This window comes from Sphaeroforma arctica, assembly GCF_001186125.1.
Source record: "Sphaeroforma arctica JP610 unplaced genomic scaffold supercont1.259, whole genome shotgun sequence".
NCBI classification, from domain to species: Eukaryota; class Ichthyosporea; order Ichthyophonida; genus Sphaeroforma; species Sphaeroforma arctica.
The window spans coordinates 12,801-31,733 of NW_014040299.1; the positions used below are offsets into that span (position 1 = coordinate 12,801).

Genomic DNA, 18,933 nt, shown 5'->3' on the forward strand with positions numbered 1-18,933 from the left:
CTTGCATTGAGTTGTATATATAGTATATGCCGTTCTCCTTGCATTGATGTTGTATATGTTGTAGATGTCCATCTCCTTGCAGGATGTTGTAAATGTTGTATATGCCTTCTCCTTGTCTAGGGATGTTGTATATGTTGTATATGCCTTCTCCTTGCATTGATGTTGTATATGTTGTATATGCCTTCTCCTTGCATGGATGTGGTATATGTTGTATATGCCTTCTCCCTTGCATTGATGTTGCATATGTTGTATATGCCTTCTCCGTGCATTGATGTTGCATATGTTGTATATGCCTTCTCCTTATATCCAGATACAAAGCTCTGGCCAAGGCAGTGCAGGATGTGCGTGGTGACTTTGCGCCGTACGCTGTGTGTGGGTCACTGCCGCTGGTGGGCGATCTCAAGAAGGGTGGCCTAGACCTGCAGATGATTGGGTGAGTGTGTTATGTGTCGTGTGCAGATGATGGGGTTAGTGTGTTGTGCATTTCATGCGCAGATGGTTGAGTTAGTGGGTTGTGCGTAGTGTGCTGTAACGTTCACTTGTATGTTGGGGGTGTCGTTGGGTGTACAGTAGAACACGCAGAGCGCATGCATGCATTGCCCAAGACAGAATCACTCATGCATCGATTGCTGTTTTATGTTTTATTCATTTGCTGTTCATTCATTATTCATTTGCTGTCCATGTTTCATTCATTTGCTGTCCTTATGTGTGCAATGACTGTACTATAGAGTGCGCATAACCCCAAGACCATAGCAGCCAGTCATACACCTGTCATACACCTGTCATACACCTGTCATACACCTGTCATAAACCTGTCATGCACATATGGCATTCGCATAGGGTCAGCAACCTCAGCCGTTCTGCCCTGGGCCCTTTCTTTATTTTATATTCACTCTGACTTCATAGTGTAGTGCAGATAATCACGTCTTGTCATCACTTGTCTTGTTTGTTGCGCTACGTTCCATCCTTCATTGATCCCGTGTAATCATGTACTGAGCAGTCGTTAACGTTTATTCCGTGCACAGGTTCGGACTCCTCACAGCCTATCATGCCAACAACGAGTTTGTAAGTGCCCCTGTGGTTGCTGTTTTAGGTTTTAGGGTTTAGAGTTTTAGCTTATATATCGCATGTGTATTGTATGTGTGTGGTCTCTCTCATTCACTGCATGTCTACACCTGCTGCACTGTATACCATTCCAGTGCTCCTCTGTGTTGCGTTATATCTCTTGCGTGTTATATATGTGTGGTCTCTCTTTTGCTGCATGTCGTCGTCCAATTGTCGTTGATAATGTCACTTCCCTTTTCACTTTCGTTTTTTTCCCTTTGGCGTTGGTTTCTTCTGTCATGGTTGTTTCACTTTCATGTCATTCTCTTTGGCGTTCAGTTGTTTCACTTTCGTGTCATTCTCTTTGGCGTTCAGTTGTTTCACTTTCGTGTCATTCTCTTTGGCGTTCAGTTGTTTCACTTTCGTGTCATTCTCTTTGGCGTTGGTTTCTTTTGCCATGGTTGTTTCACTATCGTGTCATTCTCTTTGGCGTCGGTTTCTTTTGCCATGGTTGCGCGCAGTGCGAAGGCTATCAATCGCCTCAACCGTACTCCCACATACAAATTTATTACGATATGCAACATAACATAATATATATAACATATACAAAATACATAGAACGTATAGCATATAACATCCATAATATATATCATATACAACATACATAGAACGTATAGCATATATCATATAACATGTAACTTGCAGCACATAATATATAACATATGCAACATACATAGAACGTATAGCGTATAGCATATAACATTTAACATATCATAATATATAACATGTAACTTACAATCTGTAACATATCATAATACATAACATATAACATACAACATGTAACATAACATAATATATCACATATGACAAATTTTCTCTATCTGTGAATACAACTCATCGCCCCTGTCCAATTCTCCGTGTGCTACAGGCTCTGTTGTCGGACTTTAAAAATGGCGGCAAAATACTGGCAAAGTTCTTGGCGGAAATCAGTGATAGTAATTAAAGAATGAATGAAGATGGTTTTAACATTGTTTGTTGTTAATTATTATTACTTTGGCACAATACTGGCAAAGTGTTTGGCGGAAATCATTGATAGTAATTAAAGAATGAATGATGATGGTTTTTAACATTGTTTATCGTCAGTTATTACTAATTTGGCAAAATACTGGCAAAGTTCTTGACGGATATCAGTGATAGTAATTGAAGAATGAATGAAGATGGTTGTGATATTTCTTTCCAGATTCATTCTTCATTCATAATTAATTTAGTTCGTCCTCTAGTGCACCAGCCGATGGTTTAATTGTTTATTATCATTTATTATTACTTTCCGGATTCATTCTCCATTCAAAGTTAATTTAGTTCGTCCTCTAGTGCACCGTGCGTGAGTGCGTACGGTGCAGCGGGTCTGCATAGCACAGCCCAACTAAGCCATGTCAGTTTTAAGAGTGCATTCGCATCTAATCGATTGATCTGTTACTCTTGTGGGAGAGTGATCAAGTGACCAATTACTCCTTTGTCTGTGGTAGGTAGATTACTCCGCCTTCGTCTGTGGTAGGTAGACCTTCTCAGCCTCCTTCAACTCATTGTCGTCTTGCAGTCTGAAGATCTCCTTGACAGTGGCAATCTGTGGAATTGAAGATTAGGGTTTTTAGAGTTAGGGTTTTGATGACGCATGGGCTTATCATGATGTATGGTGAAGCGGACCTGTGCGCAGAAGGATGTACGGTGGAGTGCTCCCATATTCAAATGATATTTGTGCCATCAGAAACTAACGATGCAATGAATAAACACGAAGATAGTCATTAGCACTGCACGCACTCGGAAGAATCTCTTGGAGACAGCGCGTGTGAAATCTTCCGACAGTGTTTTTGATGTATTGTTGTATTGTATGTATTAAATAATGTTGTATTGTAGGTGTTAAATAGTGTTGTATTGTATGTATTAAATAATGTTGTATTGTAGGTGTTAAATAGTGTTGTGTTGTATGTATTAAATAATGTTGTATTGTAGGTGTTAAATAGTGTTGTGTTGTATGTATTAAATATAGTGCTGTATTGTAGGTTTTAAAGGGTTTTAGGGTTTAGTAAACCCTAAAATCGGTTTTAAATAGTGTTGTATTGTATAGTGTTAAATTGCATGTTTTAAATATAGTGTTGTATTGTATGCTTTTAAATATAATGTTATATTGTAGGTTTTATATAATAGTGTTGTATTGTAGGTTTTAAATATTGTATTAAATTGTATGTTTTAAATATTGTGATGTATTGTATTGTATGGTTTAAATAGTGATGTAAACTAGATTTCAATTCGAAAAATAAATGATCCCACTTGATCTTTTCTTTCAGTTCGCACAGTCTGAAAGTAGCGTCTACACGCTCACCAAAATCCAAGCTGACACTACAACGACCACATGACAAACATCCCAAACGCAAACTCGCGTTGGCAAACTCTTCCGATACCACACCTAACCCATAAAACCCTATAACATATCCATACCTTGGGTGTGACACCGACAATGGACTCCTCCTCGAAGATTTGCTTAGAGCAGTCCTGTACAGCCTTGATGGATGCGCGTACGTTCATGTTGGCCCAGATCACAGTGGAGATGCCCATTTTGCGGAAGTCGTCGGTGGGAGTGGTGGGGTAGTTGGTGGGCACAATCACCACGGGACACTGTGGTCACAAGAAAGACACAGACCGTTACATGCTACCAGTCTGTTCACATGAGGTGTGTTCACGAGAAAAGACACAGCCAGATAAACGGATTGGAAAGTACAATTCGGTTCACATGAGGTGTGGTAACGAGCCTTGTTTCACAAAAAACCCTAAACACCGCAATTGCCACTCGGCATACCATCAACAACCCAACCCCAGAATACACAGATGATAGCAGGAAAAGAATGCACCGATGATAGCAGGACAAGAGTGCAGTCCGGATAAAAAGATGGGTGCTTTTTTCTTCTTCTGGCTTACTCAAAATCACCACAAACTAGCAATTCACCGTGAAATCAAGGATGCAAACGCAGAGGTGCCTTCAGCATGTACGTCGTGTTGGATGAATAGCTTGCGCATCTACACACCTCTAAGATCAACTACACGCCTCTAAGGAAAGCTCCAATTGCAGTGTATTGCACTGGGCCTCGAGTGGCCACAGCAAAGTGCGTACCAGATACCACAGCACAGTTGAAGACAAGACACGCACATGCACACGAGAGAACTATATATTGCGCACAAACTGTACAATTGAAGACAAGACACGCACATGCACACGAGAGAAATATACATTGCGCACAAACTGTACAGTTGAAGACAAGACACGCACATGCACACGAGAGAACTATACACTGCGCACAAACTGTGCAGTTGAAGACAAGACACGCACATGCACACGAGAGAACTACATACTGCGCACAAACTGTACTGCCAACCCGTGACCCGCATCTTGTGCATGGCACCACATACCCGCTTGTCCCACTTCTCCATGAAGGATATGATGTCACTGGGGTCTGACTTCTTGGAGTGGATGAGCACGGCATCTGCGCCGTAGTCGGCGTATATCTTGGCTCGTTTGAGCGTCTCCTCCAGTCCCCAACCGGCAATGAATGACTCTACACGTGCTACTACACAGAAGTCCTTGTCTTTGACCGAATCCTTCATTGCCTACTCTCAGAGGACGTGTGCAGGGGAGAGAGAACCAGCGACTAAGCATCAAACAAAGGAACACAGTGAGTGATATATAACAACCCAGTACACTCGAAGCAAACGTTACTATCATATGATAGTATGTGTACAGCTGACAAGGGCTATACAATAGAAGCTTCGTTGCTGACAGAGATTCGGATAGTACACCAAGTCCAACACTGTGTGTACTTTGACTAAACCAATATATGTATATGTATATATTTATACGTATATGTGTATGTATATGTATATATATATATATATATATGTATATATATATATATATGTATATTTATATATGTATATATATGTATATATATATGCACATAGACCATAAGAAGTGATGACCTATTTTTGGCATATTCTAACTACCATCGACATACGTTAGCTTCATTTCTGGACACCACACATCTGCGTAGTCTGTAACTTCCAATTCTATCATGCACATTTAATGCGTTAAAATATTATAACGGTAAACTACTTCGTGCCCGTAGTCCTGGCACCTGAGTTGTTCCATACGTTAACGGGCTCTTACCTTAATCTTCATGCCAAACTCTTCAGGGTCGGCTAGTGGCTGTGCACGTGCGTCCAGCAACGAGTTGGTCTTTGGAAACAACTTGTCTTCAATACACACACCGGCTACCCCTCGCTCTTCCAACTGTAAAATACAAATTGCAATTCGTAGCATAGTCAATTGACAAGTCATGACATACACTATGACACTCATGACACCATTCAATCTCACCCTGTACACAGATGTAGTCAATTGACAAGTCATGACGTACACAATGACACTCACGGCACCATTCAATCTCACCCTGTACACAGATGTAGTCAAGTGACAAGTCATGTCATATACAATGACACTCACGACACCCTCGGCCTGTACATAGATGTGACAGTACGTGCGTATTTGTAGCACCATTTAATGCGTAGCAATATAAATTATGCGATGATCACTCTTATCTATAGATGATGTACATGCACTGACCCATTTTATGATATGAACATGATGGTGTGCTAAAGTTGTTTCGGGTATGTGCGCGCTCACTCGAATGGCATTCAATTGCAAGTGAGTTAAAGAGGAAACAGCTATACTGGTTCAGAGAAATCAGGCAAACTCCGCTTTGCATTCGTATGAAGCTTCACCTTATTTATCAAATACATTTGCCCTCCCAGTTGTCGGAGCGTTGAGATGAGCAACCACCCAATACACGAACGGCAGACCAGACATACCTTAACAGCTAGACGACGGGCGTTGTTAAAGTTACCGAATCCTGTGTCGCCGTCTAATAAGATTGGGATGGTGGTATTTTCAGCCATGAACTCCAAAGTGTCAACTACCTGAATTTGTAAACAAAATAATATTTTAGTTTGTGGCGTTAACCATCAGAACGTTTACATACGCTGGCAAATTCAGATGCATCATAATCATACAACCCGTTAGAAATCACCCTCAAATGGGACACACCCCTTTTGAGATTACCTCACAGTTGGTGCTTAGAGGTAAATGTATGTTACTCTCAAATTATTTATAAGCTTATACAGATGCGCGTAAATATCTCCAGCGTATATAGTTCTGATGTGGTGACAGATGGTAAATAACCACACCACAACCACGCCACTCTATATATCATCTGAGTACAAAATGAGTCTTCTCATTCTTCTCATTATCCCGTTGTACCTGGGTCCAGGACAGCTCGTTGCTGTCTCGCACACCGTGCTGTGCACTGATAGACAATCCACTGCCCCAGATGCCCTTGAATCCAGTTTCTTCAACAATCTGTGTGGATGTCAGAAAAACATTATATAGGTGCCAATTCGGGAATACACAACGGCTCGCAGTACGAACATACATCAGGCAACGTCAGGAAGATCCTGTTGTTACATATATACTTAAATGACAACCCAAATCAAAATTCGAAGCCGATCACCAGAAAGACCCCCGAAACATACTGCTCTTCACAAGTATCTGTATATACAACTCAAGTCATTGTGGTTTATAATGTCGAACTCTAGCAACACCAGTCCTCCATATTGTGGATGACGGTATGTATCCCGGCCGATACTAGAAGATATGTACTTGAAACGATTCACCTTTAGATGGAGATACAATACAAAAGACAATAATCTTCAGGGAAGTAAAAAACTCAAAAATAAATTGAACCTTTCTACTTAGCGTGGTTGTGCCCAAATATCTGTGACAGCTGTAAAGCAGAACACGTGCCCAGGTGTTGTATATGCAATTGCATCTATACACGAAAACGAGGTTGTCACAATCAAACGTTATAAAATAAAAAATGTAAAGTTTCACAACTTAGGTTTTGATCTACAAACTGAATTAATCTAAAACAAACTGTAGTGCATTTTGGACTCGGCGATGGGCTAAACGACATGTGTGGCTTGCTGCCAACAACTGGTTCGAGTACCGCGTACGAGAAATAACCACAATGTAAAATGTAAAATGTAAAACGTACCTTGGCTGTTAGACCATTGTGAGCCTCCATTAAGAAACATAGTTCTCCGCTATTTAACATCTTCTTAAGTTTTGTTGTTTTTCGCTCTCCTCCGCCAGTGGCCAATGAACGAATGACGTTCAGGGCTGGTACGGTGCTCGTGAAAGCGACGCTCGAAGCGCGAGATAAACGGACAGCAGATAGCATTGTGAAAGTTGCTGTGGATCTGGATACAAAGTGCTGCACTATTAACTAATCACTAATGATAGACAGTTAGAAGTTAGTGTCTATTGCGTATCAGTACATATATACATATATATATATATTTATATATATATATTAATAATTTGTGAATATCTGTAGTTTCACATTTGATGAGCGATATTTTGGTGCGTCTGACACGAGCCGACAGCCCGACAGCCCGACAGCCCGACAGGCGTCAACCGCCGAAAATTAAATAATTTGATAATATTTGCTTGACAACCAGAGATAGGCAGCATAGTTACCATTCTTTGAGACTTTCGGTACTTGATTTCATTTTCCAATTGTGTTTCTTTTTTTTCTTTCTTCGTTTAGAAATGAGAAAACTCTGCCGGCTGCAGACCTGCAGCCGCAGGCTACAGTCTGCACTCTATTTAAGTATATACTAAATATTTAGCAGTATTTAAATAACAGACCTTCACCTCCTCCAAACGGCACAAATAAATAAATAAATACAAACTCAAAAATTACTAATTTAGGATTAAACTCGTATCCAGACTCCAGAGTGACCAGACTGTCGCTCTCTAGTATAGAGAAGCCAGGATCCAGAGTCCAGACTTCACTCCCCATTGTCCCCAACAAGAAGTCCCCAACCCTTAATATATAGCCCATAGCCTCCTAATCATGGCCCTCTGGATTTGGATCTAAATAGAAATCAGGTTTCGTCCGACGAAACTGTTTTTTTGGAAATCGCACAGTTCAAAAAGTCGACCAAATATATTGGGGAAAGTGTATTTTGAAGCTATTTTCATTTTGACAACTATTTGAGCCTTCACAAAAATCGAAGAAAAAAAGGATTGAACTATTTAAGCCTTCCCAAAATGCAAAGAAAAAAAGGAGTTTTTGTTTTTGTTTTGAAATTATGTTGTACATACAAGAACAAAATAAAAATTGAGGTGAGACATGGCCCGAGCGCACGGCGCAAGGGGCCATATTTTAGCTTTTCAAATGGGGACACTGGAAATGAGAACTGAACAACTGTAGTAGAAAACATATTTTTCATAGTGTTTACAACTTTACATTTTATGTACTATTTTCCGTTAAAAAAAAAGATAAATAATAAAAATGAAAAAAGTCCGCCCATCTGCGATAACAAAGTAGATTTCACCAATGAGCTGCGAATATATATTTACCTCTTGAGGCCGTGTGGCGACTGGGGTGAGGGGTGACTGGTGAGTGGTCCGCCTCTCTCACTCTATTTAGTAGTCGATTTATTGTTAGGAGTCCATGGTATGGCTAAATATGAATGAAATACTCCCATCTATTTTTGGAATTTGGAAAACATGTGGCCTGATTCTTCTGACAATCTGCGGGGGGGATTTTCGTGAATGTTTGTGACACACTCTGACCACTGTGAGTCATTCGAGATCAGGCCATACAGCCGATGTCCGCTGTTGTTGGCTGGTGTTCATTCATGATTAAAAAACAAAAAATTTAATCTGCAAAAAAGCTGCTCATTGGCATCCGGTCGTCATATCACGGCAAGAGGTGTGTCTACTGGCTGCTTTATTGTTGTTTGGATGTGGACGTTGGATTCTTTGTAATATGTATCTCGTTGACAAGTTGGACTTTCCAAATGAGTTCCGGATTGTACACTACTAGCACTAATAACCTTGACTTTTTACGCCAATTTCGACCGTTCTTTTACCTACAATTCTGTCTTTCTGACCTCTATACTTTGTGTTTACGAATACACTTTTACGATTAAAGCGCACCCTCCTGCATATAACCGAATAACGCATTATGTCGGATACTCATTCCAGTGACGAGCGAAACCCAAAGAAAATCAAAATGACTAAAGGTATGCAGTTATTTCGAGGAATCAAGAGAACTATGGCTACCTTGGCTCAAGGAGGTACATAACTCTGCTTTTCGCTCAGTTGTCGCTTCTTCATTAAATTTTGGCCCTCTGAACAATAATTCATATATCCTCAGTAATATGCTAGATCATTCGATTTTCCTGATTTAACACGAGAACGTGGTCGTTTGCTAATGTGCGTTGTTATCGACACTACTTTTCGTTTAGGACCGATTCAAGTCGGTGCCACCGTGCCCAGTGTGACTTTCAAGTGCCGAGTGCGTGATGCCGAGTTGAAGGTATGTATCGATTTGTTTATTATTCTGCATCTTCAAATTTGAGTGCACAATACATGGGATACGATACTTCCGTGTCCTTTTCTTTTGTAGATTTGTACCATTATCATGATTCTAAAGCATTGTATTCGTATACTATGCGATGTTTTAGGCTAAGGGAGAGGAGAACCCCTTCGCGTGGAAGGATGTGACTTCAGAGGATCTTTTCAAGGGAAAGCGAAGCGTTATCTTCTGCCTTCCCGGGGCTTTTACGCCCACTTGTTCATCCACACATGTCCCCGGCTATGAGAAGAAATACGAAGAGCTAAAGGCTGCTGGCATTGATGAAGTATATTGCTTTTCGGTCAACGATGCTTTTGTTATGAGACAGTGGGGTCTAAAGCTGGGCCTAACTGAGGACATGGAAACAGGTAACTTCAAGAATGTCAAGCTCATTCCCGATGGAGCGGCTCTATTCACCCGTGGTATGGGACTCAACTGTGTGTGGGAAGTTGAGAGAGGTTTCGGAGAACGTTCATGGAGATACAGTGCACTGATTAACGACATGAAGGTCGAGGCTATCAACATCGAACCCGGTTTCGTGAACAGTGAAGAAACTCGTGACTTTGGCCCTGATCCTTTCGAGGTCTCAGATGCCGACACAATGCTTAAGACCATCAATGCTCTTAAGGAGGAGTAAATGGCGCAGTGTACGCTTGAATGTGTAACGTGCGCATGCGTGGTGAATACACCACTTTACTGAAAGGTTCCGTTGAACCAATGATTATCAGAAATTGTTCGAGCGTTGCCTAGTACTTATATCCGGCGCTCTGTCTCTGTAGTCCGGCTGCTATTTATGTATACGGGATGATAAGTGCCTTGGGAATAGAAATAGAGGAAACAGTATCTCTTTCTACGATCGTGGACTGTACTAAATAAATCAGTCTGTTTTTGACAGGCAATCAACTTATAGAAGTATCGATTTTGTTAATCCGGTAGGATGTGTGTAATGCACCATAAGTTACTACTAATGACGGCGTAAAGGTTTGTTGCCCAAAAGAATATTTAAAATGATTACTATTTCGGACAAATGGAGTGTATCTTAGTCGTCGGATAATACTTATGCCAGTATTAATAGTCCGCCGCTCAGAATGATTTTAAACCGGTTAGAAAATTGTACACCTTACACTTTACATGCGCTTTTAATCCACCAAACTGTTTTTTGCAATGAGCCTTTTATGTGTTAAATTTTACATTAGTTAATACAATCTTAAAGTAGTTATTGAAAAGTAGTTATTGAAGCTGTTGAGGATTTCAAATTTAATTAGTTTTGAAGAACTCAAAATTTATACTTTGCTATACGATTGCCGCTTGTGTATATTATACAAAGTGATTAGGCACCAGCCTGCCTATGTATTGCATTTTAGCAGGTGACCTCTGAGGTAATTTGTTACACCTCCATTAGTTTTGTGCGCGGCACATTTAAATCTTAATTAGCATTTTAAGTTTTGTACAGTGGGACCGAACGATCATACTTGAACGCGTTCGTATCCCGACACCTTGAAGGGTCGGCGCCCACCCCAGTTAGACTGACAAGGGTTTTGGGTTTTTAAATTGTGGCTGCGCATACGAGGCAGACTATAAGACAGTATGCATCTTGACCAGCCCTGTTGCTGGCCTGCAAAACTCGGGAAGCATACGTGGCGTTCGTCTACATCAATGATCATGACCTCTGAGTGTCCCATCAGGAGACCAGAGACAGAATTCATCGGAAAGAGGATATATGGCAGACACAGGGTGCGGTGTACTATTTACAACATTCCTTCGCGTGTTCTCATTTGCCGTGTCGCAGGTGCTGTCACGGCTGGACGGTAGAACTGACTTTCCCAAACAAACTGAAGCTATAATACATAACCAACAATCAATACTTCAAAAATAACTTATGAAGGACTGCGTGTTCAGAAATTGCCACTCAAGCTAGAGCCGTCCCCTGACAGCGGCGAAGATGCCATAGGCATAAACGAAGACATATCCAACAAATCAGCGTTCCACGCAGGCAAACCAGGCATTCCAAACACCGCACGAGGCTCTAGCGCTGGCATCAAACGCGCTGGCATAACGTGTGGCACAGCAGCAGCAGGTGTGGTTGTCAAGGGAACCTTCATGGCACTTGAACTGAGATCGGGCAGTTCAAAGTTTGGCAGAGAGGCCGAGGCGGCTACGTCTGGCACAAACGTATTGGGCAGTGTTGAGTCTGTGGGTAGCGAACCGCCAGCCTGAGCTAAACTCAGCGGTGACTGAGACAGATCAAACAGCAGCTTGGCGTAGTATTGCGATTGAGAAGGATCGGAGAGACCTACCATGGCACGCTGCGTTATGGCGGCCCGCATGCGCACTACCTCCGTCTTGAGAGAATCGACCTATTAAATGAAGAAAACAAAAGGAAATAAATTGAGGTCAAGCACTTCCAGGCAGAGAACAGAAATGGTAAACGAGTGCTGAAGAGTATGGTGAAGAACTGTAGACTTACCGTGGCATTCAGGCTAGTGATGCGAGATTCCTTAGCGTCCACAATCAATTGCAGCTTGCTGCGCTCAACCTTTTTGCGTTCACGAGCACGAGCTGACTCCTGGCGACACCGCTCCAACTGTTCTTTGGTTCGCATACGACGCTTGGTCTTGCGCTTAGTTTTCATTTCCTTTTGCTCTCTGGCAACTGCCGTCGCCTATCGTAACAATGAGAAAATGAAGGATAATGTTGAGCAGGGGACTACCAAGAGGAATAAATCATGTCAAACACACTCGTACGGTACACCTATCCGAATAAGTTCGGTGCAGTATCTGCGGCTAGCGTTCACTACATACCGTGTCCTCATTGTGTGTAGCTTGTTTGAGATCTTTGCCGTCCCACAGCTTATCAGCAATAGCCAATTCAAGTGGATTTGAACTTATGGAATCCAGACGCAAGGTGGACACATCTGGTAGTCGGTTGACCGATGAAACTTCAGTGGGAGGTCCCGCATGCTCGGGAGGCACAAGTGGATCCTGGGTTGATTAAAGAGCAGCATAGTACAAGTTAGTGGCTCAGTCAAGATATAACAGATAATAGAACAATCACGAAATGAATTCATTGCAAAGCAAGAAACCAGAAGTGTCCTAAATCAAACTATAATTTTAGACAAACAGGTGGAGGCGAACACATACGTAAAATGATAATGCACTCGCGAGATGCGACCTGAGTTATAGCCGTAGTAGCAAAGACTGTTACATACCTCTACAGGGACTTCCACCGTGACGTTGTCGTTTGTAGGTTGCTCGCTCTCAATAGGCTTGAGCTTCTTTGCTGCGGCACGTGTTTGTCCGTCCAGAAACGAAGTAAACTCTTCGCCGTCGTCCATAAACCTCTTAAGAGAGCCCTGAGGTGTACTCACGGTATCTACACCCGAGTCGTGACTCGAGGGTGAGCCAGTTCGTGTTAGCGACTGTCCTGACAAATCCAGGCCTTCCAGTCCGGTGGAGAACGGGAATATTGCATCCAGGTCCATGTTGGGTGTCCAGTTGGGTGTGAGTGCGGCCAACTCTTCCGCACTGGCCGGCTCGGGGCATAGTGGAGTCAGTTCCTTGGAGAACGGGTCTTCAATTTGTGACACAGAGCTGTAACACGAACGCGAGAATATAATAGAATGAGAATATGTACGAAGGAAGAGATTCCTCTATTCAGCCACAGGAATACACTTATGACACGAACCTGAGCCAGTCTGAATATCTTTTGAAATACAAAACTCTATGGGCCAAAACAAACTTGTACCTGGAATTGTTTTCAGTCACAAGACTTAAAAGATTAACAATCGTACACCTATAAGTGCTTGCACTCACAAGACTCAAAAGATTAACAATCTTACACCCATAAGTGCTTGCACTGTATACAAAACATCGAAGCTATGCTGTCTTGGCAGGTACACGTACCATTAAGAAGTGTACAACCTAGTATGAAGTGTACAACCGATGCACACGTGACAATACAGAAAGCGAGCAAGAGCTGCAAATTGAAAACAAGCTTAGAAAAAGTACCCACTAAAACCCATACAACGCACAAACTCCAGTCTTTTTTTCGTTTTCAACTATACTGGCGTGTATCGACTTCAATGCGACGAAAAACAAAAACATACTTTCTCATCTGAAGAGCTTCTGCTCGATATTTAGCCATGCCGTATGCGGCTAGTGCGGCCTGTACACCCGCACCAGATACAATAGGAGCCGCAGAGGCCAAAAATGACAACGCCTGGTTGGTCATGGTCATTGTGAATTCTGTGAAATCTTGAAGATCTCCCATGTCCTCGTCATAGAGGTGTTCATACATGTGTGCGTACATGATTGTTTCTGTAGAAAACGACAAAAATAGTGCACTTAATATTTTTTTGTATAGCTATTGTCAGAATATTCGTATTCTGTCGCAGGTATGTCACTACTTTGTTACAATCTGCCACGAGAATAAGGTTGGAAATGTACCCAACAAAAGACGGTAAGGTCGATATCGAGGCTTCAATTGTAACTATCGCGAGATAACCAGGACGTATATTGCTACAAACAGCCTGATGCACGATTCTGTTAAGGATAAATCTTCGTAATAACTTACCTTTTTGTTCTGGTATAATAGGTCAGGTGTGTATTGTATTACATTCCTTTCCGTGCTCTTCCTTTGTTATACAATCTCGCACAAACACTCGCGTGAGTCGCAAGTTTCCTCAACTCTCGGGTGGGGCCCAGTGTTCGCCACGGGCTGACAGTTTGTGAGAGGCGCTGGGTGGTAGTAAATATAATCAAAATAACAATGTTTCTTCAATCCCGCAACGGCGTGACCGATGAATTGCAACGCGAATCTATTCTAAATTAAACAACTGATTACTACATCAGTTAATTAATAAACAATATTATATTTTCTCAACGAGCCTCCGCAATATGTACTAGACTGATATGAAACGATAGTCACTGTCAATATTAAAAACATTATTTCTTATTATTTAAAAGATATTTTTAATCTCTTCAGTTTTGTGAGTAAGCTACCCGAAAAACCTCTGGGAGTGAGATTGGGGCAGGCGATCAGATTTAAATCACGCTCCTCAGGCTCACTGTGTCGCTCACAGCCACTCCTTGAATCAGAAAATAGCAAAATCCCAAAAACGCCGAAAATATTTTCTATTAGAATTTAGAAATTTATTCTGACTGATGTAACCTTTTTTTTTTTAATTCGAAGTGGACCTATCAATTTTTTTTTTTACATTTGAGGGTTTGCGTCTGAAGCTGAAGGTCAGAAATTAGTCCCATTTTTTGCATCGCTTGATTGGTTGTCCATTCTGAAAAAAAAATCGCTCTAACATTTTCAAAACTTATTAGACCAATAGAACTGTGTACAAAGTTATATTTTGTGAAAATGTCTTAAGGGTCATTTTCCCTCAGTAGCCTCTTTGAGTCTTTTACTCATTCGCTTATTCCGTACTCTTTTCTCATTTGACTCAAAATTACCGAGTCCCGGTCACGTTTGTATATTTTTTTAAATTTTATATTTGTTTTATTTTTCTGCGTAGAAGTTCATAGACTCTTTGCGGATAAAAAAAAATGATATTTGTGTAGCAGATAGTTCCGATTGCTCGCGGCTGCGGCCCGCAGTTTTTTTAGGGGTTTAAATTCACCCCGCTAGTAGGCCACCAGGATCAGACCGTCAACCCAGAGACGGGATTGTAGGCCTCCCTTGTGTGTGGATTTCACTCTCCTAAGTCATAAAGCCTAAAGAGGGCCGATTCCGGCAGAGGCCAGGATTCAGACCCCAGGGACAATTTTGGAAACGTGACAAGTCTGCAATTGTGTATTTATTATATTTATGGACTATTTATGAAGAGGGACAGACACTTTGGAGATTTGGACTCTTCCCTCCGGGTCCTCTTCGGCGCTGACACCTGGCACAGACGAGTCACAAGAGTTTAGGCCTTTAGGACTTTTTGAAAATAAGATTAGTTTACACTCTACTTACTAGGCCTCAATAAACAGTCCTCAGTCATGATTTTTTTTAAACTCCGGGGTAAACTATATATCGGACTCGGGAGTCAGGACGCAGTCAGTTGAGGACTTGTCTCTGAAGAGGACCAGGAGTCAAGGACTCCAGGACCAGGACCAGCACAGGTCCTGAGGTATTCTTTTTGTTTGTTTGTGTATGTAATAGTACTTACATTATTATTTATAGTACAAAAAAATATCGTCACACATGGAGTCATGACTCATGACTCATGACTCATGAAGGCTATATGTGCTCCAGTAGTATTTTATTAGCAAAATAATATAAATATTCAGTTGTATTTGTGCTTCTCTTTTCTGACTATTTGCTCACTACAATGTACACATATCCGCGCGGAGCCTCTGAGTTTGCGCCTTTGCGGGCTGCGCCACTGCGGCCGGCCGCTGCGCACAGTGGGCGAACTTTGCAGTTTGCAACTTTGCATTCGCGAATTAGAGAACTTCAGAAGTTCAGAACCAACTTGTGTGAGTCATGACATATTTTATTTCCAAATCTACATCTGATATATAGCCGATACGTCATAAAAGATTTATAATCCTAATAATACAAGCTGTAGTCAGATTTAAAAATATGAATGTTTATTGCGATTCTTTTTTTTCGATTTGTGTAACCATAAACTTATTTTAAACACCGAACAGAACCACGGTAAATACAAGAAGGTAGTATGTTTACTACTAGAATTGTGTCAATACACCACAAGATGCAGGGTTATCCCTACGAGTGCAGCAGAAGGCAAATGCATTTACCTAAATCCGATGCACAAAATCTCGCTTTCTGCCTTTACACTTTGTCTGCAAATTAGAAACGATTCAGCACTGGTTCTTACCAGCAATGACACAAATACTTTCCTATCTGTATATAGAATAAGAAGACGATACGCCCGATATGGATCTTCAAGAGAAGAAAGGGAAGGGGATTGGGGAATCTGTTTTTGAGTAAGTCGCTATCAGTGCTTATTGGGAAGGACGATTGCGCTTTACTTCGAGTCAGTATACAGTATACAGCGTTTCATCTTGCATATGCGGTTCGATCTAAAATCAAAATTTAAATCCCATATACTTCTCGTATTTAGAGAAATTTCGTGCCTATTCGTTATTCAAATGCGAATCTGGTGCGCTGTATTTATTCACAATTCCTCGGTCCCCAGCCAGAATGGGCGAATTGTAATTATATTACGTGAGGTGTATTGTTTTTACTACCTTTTTTAGAAAATGTGTAGTGTAAATATCAAACTGTGTAGTGAGCACAATTGGTCACTTGCATCTGAAAACTCAAATATGTTGTACCATTTTTTTAAATATGGGTACATATATCTCATCATGTGTGCCAACTCGCAATTGCCAACTGTCATTTCGCGGTTGCCGGTCACGACTTTTATTTGACCGTCTATTTTCACTTCCACTGTTTCACAGTTGCTATTTTACAAAACTTTGGACATCAGATCAATAAAAACTAAAATCACTATGTATTTTTAAATTCACTACAACGTCAATGTAAGATTTAGATCAGTCATCACTCACCATTCATCATCACTGTCATCACTTATCAGTGACCAGCGAGTTAGTGACCACTGGTCACTGGTCACTCGCCACTGAGTCACTGACCACTCCTGCGTGGCCGGTGGCACTGACCAGTCACCAGACTCTGAGACTCAAGACTCACAAGAGCTAAGAGACGGACTGTGAACACAGTGAACACTGAACTGACAGTGTGACACCCCCCACTCCCCACTCCCCAGATAGAGGGCCCAGAGCCCCAGGCCTCAGACCCAGACCCAAACTCCAGAGTCCCAGACTGCCAGACTGGGACTGGTGGGCGGTATGTAACTCAGTGACCAGTTAATCACTGAGGCACTGTCCCGCACTGACCACCGAATCAGTGAATCACCGATAGTCCCATAACTACCCAGCTCCATCACACGGCTCTGGTTCACAAGTTTTCCGCTAATCCAATAAAAGTTGCATTGCGCCATAAGAATACTAAATTATAGTCATTAATTGGTGTATATATCTAAGATTGAAAAATTATCAACAAACCAGATACAGTGCTACTGGGCTATGTACACAACTTTTCTCGCCAAAAAAGACAAAAGTACATAGTTTTACTCTTAATTCGCCTCATAGACTCCTCAACTCCTAAATTCCTATCCAGACTTCCAGACTTCCAGAATTCACTAATTCAGAGTACCCACAGTTGTTTTTTTATTTTATTTTTTGTTTTGAAGTAAAAACAAAACGAACAGATATAAAATAAGAGCCAGCACTCGGCACTCAGCACTCGGCACCGTCAGCACTCAGCACTCAGCTGGTTCTCTTCTTCTTTTTTAATTATAAAGTCTAAACAGTAACCTAGCAAACTAAAACCCAAGGCACATGTGTGCGGGGCTGTGGAGTGTGATGAGTGGTCCGTGGAGAGTGGAGAGTGGAGTGAGGAGTGTGGAGTTTTGGCCCTGGATTCCTGGAGGCTGGATCCCTGGGACTCCTGGGAGTGGATCAATGGATATGACTATGAGACTGTATGAGAGCCCCTTGCCACCTCCCCTGCTCTCTCTGGGGAGTGGGGAGAGTGGAAACTGGAAAGACCCCTGGTGCCTGGTGGACCGGAGACTGACTGGGCTGCTTTGAAGAAAAATCATTACAATCATGAATCAATACCCTAGCTGTTAAAATGGTATTTTAAACACTAAATTTTAAACACTAAATAGCACTGGCATCCGCGTGGTTGTATCGTTCACATGGTATGCCGGGAACGGCCCAGTCTGATTGTTATTATACAATACAGTTCGTGCACGCATTCTGTACTATCTATATATCATACTTTCCACTAAAAGCTACAATACCCAAACGTTTGCACGCTCAAATGTTTGTGCGTGCACCTAGTCATTCATCCTGAAACAGAGTCTAAGCTGATTTAAAGTGGCTCTAGTCCTCTACCTGGATGTATAGCTTCATGTTATATATGTACACATTGTATTAGTACAAGTCAAGTATGAACTTCGACGAATTGCTGTATGTGGTGTCAGGGTTAAATTTAAATGCTTTTCGAATTGGCAAGGTGAGTTTGAGTATTACGTAAATTGAGCAACGATCATTTGTCCCATTGTTGCTATTTTCGCCATAATACAAACGAACGCATATGTCAATACTATATGCTTCTGTGTTGCGTCCCTTAATATACAAGTCGGCATACTTTAGTTAAGAACTGACATAATTTTAGGCAGGATTAAACTGCCGCAAACCAAACAGTCCACAACGTGCACGCTTGCAAAAAAAAAGTGTGTTTTAATATCATCGCTTTACCCCAAATATATATATATGTGTGTCTGTGTGTATGTGTATGTATGTATATG

General features: G+C 41.5%; 7 protein-coding genes across 8 annotated transcripts in view; 4 read left to right on the plus strand and 3 right to left on the minus strand.

The window, feature by feature from the left end:
- The window catches only part of SARC_04524 (hypothetical protein), a gene marked incomplete at both ends in the record, with an annotated part of 9,204 nt that extends 8,767 nt beyond the window's left edge, over positions 1 to 437 (plus strand). The window contains one exon of the mRNA XM_014301619.1: positions 311 to 437. Within this exon, the coding sequence (XP_014157094.1) occupies positions 311 to 437 (127 nt within the window). The remainder of the gene's footprint in view (positions 1 to 310) is intronic.
- A 904-nt stretch (positions 438 to 1,341) lies between these two features.
- SARC_04527 (hypothetical protein) lies at positions 1,342 to 1,503 on the minus strand (the record flags this gene model as incomplete). The annotated part of the gene is made up of 1 exon (XM_014301620.1): positions 1,342 to 1,503. One exon carries the CDS (start codon positions 1,501 to 1,503, stop codon positions 1,342 to 1,344), a length of 162 nt encoding a protein of 53 aa, XP_014157095.1.
- Positions 1,504 to 2,332: 829 nt separating this feature from the next.
- On the minus strand, positions 2,333 to 7,477 carry SARC_04529 (phosphoenolpyruvate phosphomutase). The gene is made up of 7 exons (XM_014301621.1): positions 7,203 to 7,477; positions 6,410 to 6,508; positions 5,962 to 6,069; positions 5,261 to 5,383; positions 4,507 to 4,704; positions 3,541 to 3,717; positions 2,333 to 2,668 (listed from the first exon to the last, which is right to left on the minus strand). Exons 1-7 carry the CDS (start codon positions 7,386 to 7,388, stop codon positions 2,576 to 2,578), a joined length of 984 nt encoding a protein of 327 aa, XP_014157096.1. The 5' UTR covers positions 7,389 to 7,477; the 3' UTR covers positions 2,333 to 2,575.
- Positions 7,478 to 8,813: 1,336 nt separating this feature from the next.
- On the plus strand, positions 8,814 to 10,610 carry SARC_04530. 2 transcript variants are annotated; one of them, XM_014301623.1, is made up of 3 exons: positions 8,814 to 9,297; positions 9,469 to 9,539; positions 9,688 to 10,610. In XM_014301623.1, the coding sequence occupies exons 1-3, from the start codon at positions 9,186 to 9,188 to the stop codon at positions 10,213 to 10,215; spliced, it is 711 nt and encodes a 236-aa protein (XP_014157098.1). In that variant the 5' UTR covers positions 8,814 to 9,185; the 3' UTR covers positions 10,216 to 10,610. The 2 variants fall into 2 exon arrangements, with proteins under 2 accessions (XP_014157098.1, XP_014157097.1); XM_014301622.1 differs by having other exon boundaries at positions 8,814 to 9,243.
- A 202-nt stretch (positions 10,611 to 10,812) lies between these two features.
- Positions 10,813 to 14,308, minus strand: SARC_04531 (hypothetical protein). Its single transcript, XM_014301624.1, has 6 exons — positions 14,151 to 14,308; positions 13,684 to 13,894; positions 12,787 to 13,168; positions 12,380 to 12,559; positions 12,046 to 12,240; positions 10,813 to 11,935 (listed from the first exon to the last, which is right to left on the minus strand). The coding sequence occupies exons 2-6, from the start codon at positions 13,884 to 13,886 to the stop codon at positions 11,474 to 11,476; spliced, it is 1,422 nt and encodes a 473-aa protein (XP_014157099.1). The 5' UTR covers positions 13,887 to 13,894; positions 14,151 to 14,308; the 3' UTR covers positions 10,813 to 11,473.
- A 1,859-nt stretch (positions 14,309 to 16,167) lies between these two features.
- Positions 16,168 to 17,183, plus strand: SARC_04532 (hypothetical protein; the record flags this gene model as incomplete). Its single annotated transcript, XM_014301625.1, has 2 exons — positions 16,168 to 16,519; positions 17,134 to 17,183. A coding segment is annotated over one exon (352 nt), but the record flags the coding sequence as incomplete, so codon positions are not given.
- A 704-nt stretch (positions 17,184 to 17,887) lies between these two features.
- On the plus strand, positions 17,888 to 18,279 carry SARC_04533 (hypothetical protein). The gene has a single exon (XM_014301626.1). The coding sequence runs from the start codon at positions 17,957 to 17,959 to the stop codon at positions 18,206 to 18,208; it is 252 nt and encodes an 83-aa protein (XP_014157101.1). The 5' UTR covers positions 17,888 to 17,956; the 3' UTR covers positions 18,209 to 18,279.
- Positions 18,280 to 18,933: the final 654 nt, after the last annotated feature.

Excerpts from the sequence above, each read along its gene's own strand:
- SARC_04529 (XM_014301621.1), bottom strand. The coding sequence starts at position 7,388 with ATGCTATCTGCTGTCCGTTTATCTCGCGCTTCGAGCGTCGCTTTCACG. Across the intron at positions 5,384-5,961 it reads CCCGTCGTCTAGCTGTTAAG|TTGGAAGAGCGAGGGGTAGC; the intron begins GTATGTCTGGTC and ends TGTATTTTACAG. Across the intron at positions 4,705-5,260 it reads AGTTTGGCATGAAGATTAAG|GCAATGAAGGATTCGGTCAA; the intron begins GTAAGAGCCCGT and ends CTCTGAGAGTAG.
- SARC_04533 (XM_014301626.1), top strand. The coding sequence starts at position 17,957 with ATGTGTGCGGGGCTGTGGAGTGTGATGAGTGGTCCGTGGAGAGTGGAG.
- SARC_04531 (XM_014301624.1), bottom strand. The coding sequence starts at position 13,886 with ATGTACGCACACATGTATGAACACCTCTATGACGAGGACATGGGAGAT. Across the intron at positions 12,560-12,786 it reads CGGTGGAAGTCCCTGTAGAG|GATCCACTTGTGCCTCCCGA; the intron begins GTATGTAACAGT and ends TAATCAACCCAG. Across the intron at positions 12,241-12,379 it reads CTACACACAATGAGGACACG|GCGACGGCAGTTGCCAGAGA; the intron begins GTATGTAGTGAA and ends TTGTTACGATAG.
- SARC_04530 (XM_014301623.1), top strand. The coding sequence starts at position 9,186 with ATGTCGGATACTCATTCCAGTGACGAGCGAAACCCAAAGAAAATCAAA. Across the intron at positions 9,298-9,468 it reads GGCTACCTTGGCTCAAGGAG|GACCGATTCAAGTCGGTGCC; the intron begins GTACATAACTCT and ends CTTTTCGTTTAG. Across the intron at positions 9,540-9,687 it reads TGCGTGATGCCGAGTTGAAG|GCTAAGGGAGAGGAGAACCC; the intron begins GTATGTATCGAT and ends GCGATGTTTTAG.